At 41.3% G+C, this 9701-nt stretch overlaps 1 protein-coding gene across 1 annotated transcript in view; it reads right to left on the reverse strand.

Annotated features, from left to right (window-relative positions):
- EHD4 (EH domain containing 4) overlaps nt 1-5035 on the reverse strand; it is an 89653-nt gene extending 84618 nt beyond the window's left edge. The window contains exon 1 of the mRNA XM_067744168.1: nt 4662-5035. Coding sequence (XP_067600269.1) covers nt 4662-4897 — 236 coding nt within the window. The 5' untranslated portion in view covers nt 4898-5035. The remainder of the gene's footprint in view (nt 1-4661) is intronic.
- Between the last annotated feature and the right edge of the window lie 4666 nt (nt 5036-9701).

Raw genomic sequence — 9701 nt, forward strand, 5'->3', positions numbered from 1 at the left:
GTACACAAATGCAGAAATTACCTGACTAGCACTAACTGCAGAATTTATAGAAAGTAAATAAATCACAGGATGCTTAATACTGAAAGACTGAATTGTTTTATATTTTTTATCGAGATATAATTCATATACCATAAAATTCACACTTTTAAAAGGCACAATTCTGTGGTTTTTAGTATACTCACAGAGTTGTGAAACTAATACCACTATCTAATTTCAAAACATTTTTATCACCCAAAAAGAAACACTGTACCCATTAGAAGTCACTTCCTATTCTTTTTTGCAGTGTGGATATCCAGTTGTCCCACCATCATTTGTTAAAAAGAATATTTTCCCCCATTGAATTGTCTTGGAACCCTTGTAAAAACAAATTTATCATAGATGTATGGGTTTATTTCTGGACTCTCAATTCTATTCAGTTGATCTATATGTTTATCTTTAGCTAGTATCACACTGTCTTGTTTACTGTAGCTTTGTGGTAAGTTTTGAAATCAGAAGTATGAGAAATGCAATTTTTTTTTCAAGATTGTTTTGGCTATTCTGGATCCCTTACACTTCCATGTGAATTTTAGGATCAGCTTGTCAATTTCTGTAAAGAAGGCAACTGGGATTTTGCTAGGGATTGCCGTGAATCTGCAGGTCACTTTGAGTACTTCTGCCATTCTAAAAATATTAAGTTTTCCAATCCATGAACATGGAATGTCTTTCTTTTTTTTTTTTAAGGCTTTCTTTAATTTCTTTCAACAAAGTTTTATAGTTTTCAGTGCATAAGTTTTACATTACTTTTGTTAAATTTATTCCTAAGTACTTTATTTTTTAAGGTGCTATTATAAATGGAATTTTCTTAATTTCATTTTCAGATTGTTCATTGCTAGTGTATAGAAATATAATTGATTCTGTATATTAATCTTATATCCTGACATCTTGCTGAACTTGTTAGTTTTAAGAGTTTTTTAAGGCTTTTCCTAAATCTTTAGGATTTTTCTACATACAGGATCATGTCCTCTGTGAATAGAGATGGTTTTACTTCTTCCTTTCCAATCTACATTCCTTCTGTTTCTTTTTCTTGCCTAATTTCCTTGGTCTCTACCCTTTAAAAGCCTATATAGCTTCCTGAGTGACTTCCTTTTTTTTTCCTTATTAGAATAAATTTTTTGAGAGAACAGGACAGGGTGTAGGAGGAAGAGAGAAAGTGGAGCTCTTAAAAATCAGAAGTTGTGGGCTTCCCTGGTGGCACAGTGGTTGAGAGTCCACCTGCAGATGCAGGGGACACGGGTTCGTGCCCCGGTCCGGGAGGATCCCACATACCGCGGAGCGGCTGTGCCTGTGAGCCATGGCCGCTGAGCCTGCGTGTCCGGAGCCTGTGCTCCGCAACGGGAAAGGCCACAACAGTGAGAGGCCTGCGTACCGCAAAAAAAAAAACAACAAAACCAGAAGTTGCAGTTGTGTGGTTTGAATGGATTTCTGGTGAACCTCACATCCTCTCAGGGGAAATGTCTTCCTTCATAGCACCTGGGCCCAGGGACTTTTCTGGGGGAATCTCTGAAATCTGTTTTCCTCAGATTTTGGACATAAGCCTGGCTGAACCCAATATCCAGCCTTCCTTGGCTGTTAAAGAGTCTACCATGACATGGCCACTTCCCCCGTGCCCATCTCTTCTCCTTCTCTGGTCAGTTCTTTCCTGCTGGTCAGAGGCAGAGCACCAACAGTTCCTCCCATTGCATCCTCTGTCTTCTGAGAAATAAAACTGTCAACGAGACAATAGGCTGTTTGTTTCTACCTCCAAAAGACTTTGACAAACATCTCCTGAAGTTCTGGGCCAGCTTTGTGACCCATGTGAGGAGAGTCCACCAAGACTCTCCTTCTATCCATCCTCCTCCTCACACTTGAGTCCTTCATGGTGATCTTCCATGCAGGAATGAGCACAACTTCTTGACACTCAGGTTCTCCATCCACCCCATTTAGGAGACCTCTTCATTAGAACACAGCACACACTTAATTTCTTCACTCTTGGTGAATGTCCTGGCTCACCATGTTTCAGTGGGGCTCTTAGTTCATCCCAGTTATGGGACAAAAGGAAGCAAGAGTAAGGTTTCATCAAGGGTGTGGAATGTACCTCAAAGGTCTTGCTGAGTGGCTTTACAAGGAGAGAAGTTTCCCTCCATATCAGTGAAGGTTCTGTGTTACCAGTGACCTCTTGGGATATGCAGGAAGCCAGGTAGATAAGAATCTCTGACTATGCAGATAGGTGCACCCCATAGTCAAGTATGAGCTTCCAGTGCTCACTGGCTAGAAGCAAACCACCCAGGCACTGAGAAAAGACAGCCACGGATGCAGGCATGTTCCAGGACTATCAGCACCCTGGGCCAACACCTCTGGCCCCCAGTTCCAGTGCAGGACTCTAGAGGGCAGCTGCCCTTTTGTTTGGGGCTTTCCTCCCAGAAGCTACATCTTTTCCTCCTAGCTCCACTCTGAAACCAAACTCCCGTCTCCGGTGCTCACCAACCTTCCTGTCTACCCTGATTTTCTTCTACCCTGTCTACCTCACAGGTCCACTTTTGTGCCTGCTGCCTAACAATAAAGTCACTTTGTCGTTAGGGAAGGTCTCAAGAGCAAGTGACTTCCTGATAAGGTGACTCCTCCCTCACCCTGGTGTTGCACATGGGGCTCCAGTGCCTCCTGAGAAGTAGTTCATTTGGATGGAGTTGCCAGACCTCAAAATCCATCTTTAAACTATGCTTAGCTATTCCACAAAGCTCCCCCCAAATGATGAAACAGAAAAACAGTAAACTGAAAAAAAGATCGATTCATGTTCCTGTGGGTTTGTTCTCCTGCCTTTGGCTTGCTTACTATCCAGGCTGTGGGAGCAGAGAGAGTGCCTCATCACATCCGGGTTGACATAGTATCAACCATGGCTCCCGAATCACACAATAAAGCTCTCATGGCAAGGACAGATGGGAGGAACTACTCAGGGTGCTGTGAACATGCCACCGCTAATGTCTGAGACTATTATAACAATGCTTACCTTCTTATCCTTTATTTGTATATTTCAAAAAAAAAGTCCACCTACCACTCTTGTACCACTTGGTCATAATACTTCATTGTCCCACATACTTAAAAACTGGTTAGTATTACTGAGACCTTAAATGTATTGTGCCTCATCTTTCAAGGTATCAGTTACTGTAATATTTCTACGGTTCATTTTGAGTGTCTTAGGTGACATATTTAATATTGTTTTCAGCTTACTAATAAGCACCAAATAGAGCAATTTAAAATTATTTTCTTCCATCTTCCTTCACATTCAATTTACTGCCTAGAACTATATTTCAATATAGTGTATTTGTTTTACTGAATTCATTCATAGTGTATCTGCAGGCCTATATTTTCTGTAGTGACAACTACTCTATTTGTGGGAACTATTTAGGTCACTGGAAGGGAGAAAAAGAGGTCACTACTTAATAGAAATGGCATGTATCCAAATACCAATGCAGTTTTCTGAACACCTGTTGAACATCAATGATGAAGAGACTGTTACAATTTCCAAAACCCTGGATCAAAACCTTAAATGATTACTTTGTTTCAACTGACACAGTTTAACCCAGGAAAACAAGTCTCCTAACCAAAGAAAGTGAGTCTTAATATGCCAGCTGCTTTAAAAGTAAAATAGCCCCTTCAAAAAGCTATCTGTTACAATGTAAATGATTTCCCATCAAAAATCACTAGGAAGGAGCTATACGATTTGAATGTCAAGGCATGCACAGTAACTGTTTGCTTTTGGAGACACAGCGAGCATGACAATATTTTCAGCTGTCAAGGGTGAGGGAGGAGGGACTGACCCACCTAAGAAATGGAAACTAACGAATAGTAATATGACACTCCCCCTTAGTTCCACTGGGCATCCGCTGGTGCGGCGGCTACACACAGCTAACTTCCTAACGCACGGTAAAGGGAGGCTGTGCAAGAGCTGAATGAAGGCGGCCTCTCTACCCTGTCCCCCGAACTCTGTGGTGGAGGCGGCGTGCAAGGACCGCAAGGGAAGGGGGAGTGGGCAATACCCTCTACTGTTGCCATTCATTCTTTCTTCCTTCCTTTCTTTCATTCATCCAACAAATAGTTATTCGCGGGGCACTGTGCTAGGGGCTTAACTTTCCAACTTTGACTCAATAACACATTCTGTTACCACACACCTCCGTCCCCATTTCCAGCCGTAGCCCTCACTAGCTCATCAAGAAGGTGCTTATTATAACCTCGCTTTCCCTCCCTTCCCCGGGTTCCCAGGCTAGGGTGACAAGATAATGCCAGCCAGAGGAGTGCCTTTCCAAAAGCAAAGAAGGAGGGCTCGGAGTACGCAGACAGGGGCGGGGGGCGGTTTCGAGGACCCTCCTGGCTGCGTAGGGAGAGCCAGCCCCTACTTTGTCGGCCGCGCCCCGGTTGGGGCTTCGGACACCCGGGCACCGCGCTCGGACGGGGAACCTGAGGTCACGCCGATACTGAAGGAGGAAGCAGCGGAGACGGGGTTCCTCCAAGGGGAAGTGTGCGCTGCAGGAAGCCCGAGGGAGGCGGGAGGCTGGTGACAACGAGCACACACGTGGGGAGGACCGCCTCCACCTAGGTGGTAGGGACAGGTTCGCAGGCAGGGGTGAAGAGCGGGCGGGGAGGGTTACCTGATGAACGTGGTCTTGCCTGTGCTGTACTGGCCCACCAGCAGGATCATGGGCTTGTTCTCAAAGTCGGCGTCCTCCAGCGCGGGCGAGTGGAACTCGTGGAAGCGGTACGCCTCCTCCAGCGGCAGCACCTTGCGCAGGTAGAGCGAGCGCAGGCCGCCCGTCACCGTCTGCACCGCGTCCGCGCCGCCCGCTCGTTCGCGCCCGCCCGCCTGCCGCCCCAACCAGCTAAACATCCTGCCGCCGGTCCGCCCGTCCGCACCCCGCGCTCGCCCTCTCAGTGCAGGTCCAGCGAACTGTCCCCACTCCGGACTCGACCCTCCCCAGCTCGCTCTGAGCTGCCCAGGCCGCCCTAGCCACCGCCCGAGCTGGCCCCGCCTCGCGCCGTCTCAGCCAATCCCCAGTATCTACGTCACGGGAGCTCGTTCACTATTCAGAAGGGCTCTCTCAAGTCCTTCCTCATTGGGCTGCTACCAGCGCGGGTGGAGGGCCCAACCAATGGGGAGGAGGTTCTTAATGAATTATTGATGACGGAGCCCTCTGGAGGACTGGGAGGGCAAGAGGGTGTTTCTCGAAACCACCAGCGCACTCTGGCCAGGTGGCGTAGGCTTCCGGGCAAATCTGAACTGGTAATAAAAGAGCCTCCGGAGGCTCCTTAGTCTCCGGGAACGTTTACTCATTCCAGCCCTATGGACGTCGATGCTGGGGACAAATGTTCAGAAAGTTGACAGGCAGGTTCTTTCTACCTACTGGCAGGTTATTACACACATTTTATTGGTGAAGAGACCCTGACTCACGGACACAATTGACAATATTTGAAGTAGGGGAAGTAGACTTTAATTTACTTGGGTATATGTTTCTCCACACTGCCTCCACTAAATTCTGGGTCGATTGAAGACCTTTTGCCCTTAGTTTTCTTTATCTGATTTTCTGTAAATTTGAAGATTTAGTTATCCTCATTATTACAACCTCATTGCCACATAGTAACATAAAAAGACTGTTACCGCCTAGCTGTCTCTTTTTCAGGTGAAAAGGATACATCTAAATTGAGATTGGGAGAAATAATCAGCCATCACTTTTGGTGTCCTAGGTTACAGTTTTAAAATGTCTCAGTTGTTTCAGAGCATTTCTCAAATGTGGTGGAGGGGGGCACCTGCATAAGAATAACCTGGGATACTTGTTAAAAATGCAGATTTCTGGTCATCACCCCAGACCTACTGAATTAAAATACTGAAGAGGGTTGGAGCTCAACAACTACCCCCAGGTGATTCTGATGTATCCTAAATGTGAGGTAATAGGATCACAACAGACTTCTCACATTTGATAGCAATGCAGTCTGATTCAGTGGGTATGGGATGGGACCCAAGACTGCATTTCTAACAAGCCCCCAGGAGATGGATCTGCTTGTTCATGGATCAAGCAGATCCATGTGGTGGAGAGAACAGGATTTGGCATCAAAAGACCTGGGTTTGAATTCTGACTATATAAATTAATGGCTATGTGATCTTAAATGCAATGAGTTGTCTCTCTGCCTCAGTTTTCTTGTTTGTAAATTGGGAATTCCTTTGGAGTTGTGTGGATAAAGTATTTAGATGGAGCTATGTGTGACTAAGGAAGTGAAAAGAAAGCCAAGGGAAAATGTAGTTAGATATCTGCCTCATGTCAAAATAAAGATTGAAGTGTAAAAATAAAATGAAACCATAGACCTACTAGAAGAAGAACTACTACTTCAGAAGCTACTGAAGATTTGTAAAATTTGGAAGGGAAAAGCTTTTCTAATCAAAATCAAAGATAGAAATTATGAAAAAAAGAGTTGATAGATTTGTCAACAAAAAAGTAAAGGCTTCAATTTTTTTTAATACATACAAACAAACCCATATAAACATACTCTTGCCATGTGATCCAGAATTTGCTCTCCTTGGTATTTACCCAAATGAGTTGAAAACTTATGTCCACAGGAGAACTGCACACAAGTGTTTATAGCAGCTTTATTGATAATTGCCAAAACTTGGAAGCAACTAAGATGTCCTTAACGAGATGAATGGGTAAGTAAACTGTGGTATGTTTAGACAATGAAATATTATTCAGCTAAAAAGAAATGAGTTATCAAGCCAGGAAAAGACGTGGAGGAAACTTAAAACTATATTACTAAGTGAAAGAAGCCAGTCTAAAAAGTCTACATACTATATTATTGCAACTGTATGACATTCTGGAAAAGGCAAAACTATGGAGACTGTAAAAAGATCAGTGGTTGCCAGGGGTTAGAGAGGAGGAAAGGATGAGTAGGAAGGGCACAGAAGGTTTGTAGGGCAGTGAAACTATTCTGTGTGATAATGTAATTGTGGATACATATAATTATACATTTGTCCAAATCCATAGAATATTTAACACCAAGAGGGAACCCTAATGTAAACTGTGGATTTGGGGTGATAATCATGTGTCAGTGTAGGTTAGGTTCATTGATTGTAACATATGTAACACTCTGGTGTAGGATGTTGATAGTGTGGGATGTTGATAGTGGGAAGGCTGTGTCGCAAGGGTAAGGGATACATGGGAACTCTCTGTACTTTATACTCAATTTTGCTGTGAATTTAAGACTGCTCTAAAAAAATTCTATTAAAAATAGTATATATAAAAAACCAAACAAATCCATAAACAAAAGTAAAGGGCAAAAGACAAATTGGGTAAAATATTACAGACATATGTGATATACATATTTAATTAAGGACATTAGAACTTTAAAAAGCTACTATGAAGTTATTAAGAAAGAAATGAATAAACTGAACACCGCATTAGACAAATGAGCAAAGGACATAGACAACTAAAAAAACTAATACAACTGGCTAGTAAACATTAAATGATGCTGATCTCCATTAATAATCAAAGAAACAAATTTAAAGTGACGAGATAACATTAAGAATGGCAGACTTTTATTTTTCTAAGATGATGCTTAATGTTGGCAAGGGTGTATGAAAAGGTACCTTTTCATACATTGCTGGAGATGGTGTAAATTGGAACTTCTCTGGAGTCCATACTTATCAAAAATCTTGAAAATGCACATTCAAGACTTCTGCTTCTCAACATCATACTTAAGGTGAAATGACTGAAAGCTTTCCCTCTACAATCAGGAACAGGGTAAAGATGTCTGATTTTACCACTTCTATTTAATATCCTACTAGAGGTTCTAGTCACTACAATAAGGCAAGTAAAAGAAAAGGTATCTAGATTGGATAGGAAGAAGTAAAACTCGATTTGCAGAAAATATGATCATCTATGTAGAAAATTCTATGGAATCTACAAAAAAAGCTTGCAGAACTAAGTGAGCCTAGCAAGGTTGCTGGGTATAAGACAAGAACCTGCTGTATTTTTATATACTAGAAATGAATAACTGGACAATGAAGTTAAAAAAAATCAATATCATTTGCAATAACATTGAAAATATTAAATACTTAGGGATAAACCTAATTTAAAAAATGTGCAAGGTCTATACACTGAGAACTACAAAGCATTTCTGGGAGAAATAAAGAAGGTCTAAATAAATGGAGATATATACCATGCTTGTGGCTCACAAGACTCAATATTGTTAAGATGTCAATATATATAATATATATATAATATTATATATATATAATATATATATAATATTAAATATATAGATTTAGTGCAATCCCGGCAGACTTTTATTTTTGTTAATTGACACGCTGATTCTAAATTCACATGTAAATGCAGAGGACCTAAAATAACTGGAACAACTTTGAAAAATAACAAAGTTGGAAAACATACTACCTAATTTCAAAACTCATTGTAAAGCTACAGAAATCAAGACAGCATGGTATTGGTATAGAGATAGACTAATATATCAAAAGAACAAAATAGAGTCTAGAAATAGACCCACACATACATGGTCAATTGATTTTTGACGAAGTGCAAAGGCAATGCAATGGATAAAGGAAATTCTTTTCAACCAATAATGCTAGAACAGTTGGACATCCATATGTGAAAAAATGAACTTTGATCTCTACCTTGTACTATATGTAAAAATTATCTCAAAATGATTATAAACAAATGTAAGACTTAAAGTTATAAAACTTCTAGACAAAAACATAGCAGAAAACCTTTGTGACCTTATGTAGGGAAAGATTTCTTAGATGATACTAAAAGCATGATCCATAAAAGAAAAAAAATTGATAAATTGGACTTGATCAAAATTAAGAACTCCTGGCCTTTGAAAGATACTGTAAAGAGAATGAAAAGACAAATCACAGACTAGGAGAATACATTTGCAAATTACATATCTGATAAAGGACTTGTATCCAGAATATATAAAGACCTCTTAAATCTCAATATCAAGAAGACAGGGAGTTCCCTGGTGGTCCAGTGGTTAGGACTCAGCGCTTTCACTGCCGTGGCCTGGGTTCAACCCCTGGTCAGGGAACTAAGATTCCGCAAGCTAGGTGGCGCAGGGGGAAGAAAAAAACACACCAAGATACTGTTATATACCTATTAGAATGCCTGAAATTAAGTCTGATTATACCAGTTGTTGGTGAGGATGTGGAACAACTGGAACCCTCATTCATTTGCCAGTGGCATGTAAAATGGTACATCCACTTTGGAAAACAGTTTGGCAGTGTCTTAAAAAGTGAAGCATACACCTACCACATGACCCAGCACGGGCGGAGCAGAGGGAAGGATTACAAAGGGCATTAGAAGAAGACTTTTGTTGGCCTGAAGGATTTACTCATTACCTTGATTGTGGTTATGGTTGACAGTTGGATATATCTGTTGAAACTCAACAAATTGTATAGTTTAAATATGTGCAGTTTATTGTATGTCAATTGTACCTTTACTAGTTGTTAGAAATGCTCACACTTCTCAGGAATTTTATCCTGAGGGAATAATGAATGTAAAGATTTATCAAAGGAATGTCTATCAGCATATCATTTATAATAGTGAAAAGCTGTGACTAGTTGTCCCCCCATGAAGGACTAGTTAAGCAGATGATGGATTCCTATGCAGTCTCTGAAAACTGTTATATAAGAT

The sequence above is a fragment of the Pseudorca crassidens genome, chromosome 1 (assembly GCF_039906515.1).
Source record: "Pseudorca crassidens isolate mPseCra1 chromosome 1, mPseCra1.hap1, whole genome shotgun sequence".
In the NCBI taxonomy this organism is placed as follows: domain Eukaryota; kingdom Metazoa; phylum Chordata; class Mammalia; order Artiodactyla; family Delphinidae; genus Pseudorca; species Pseudorca crassidens.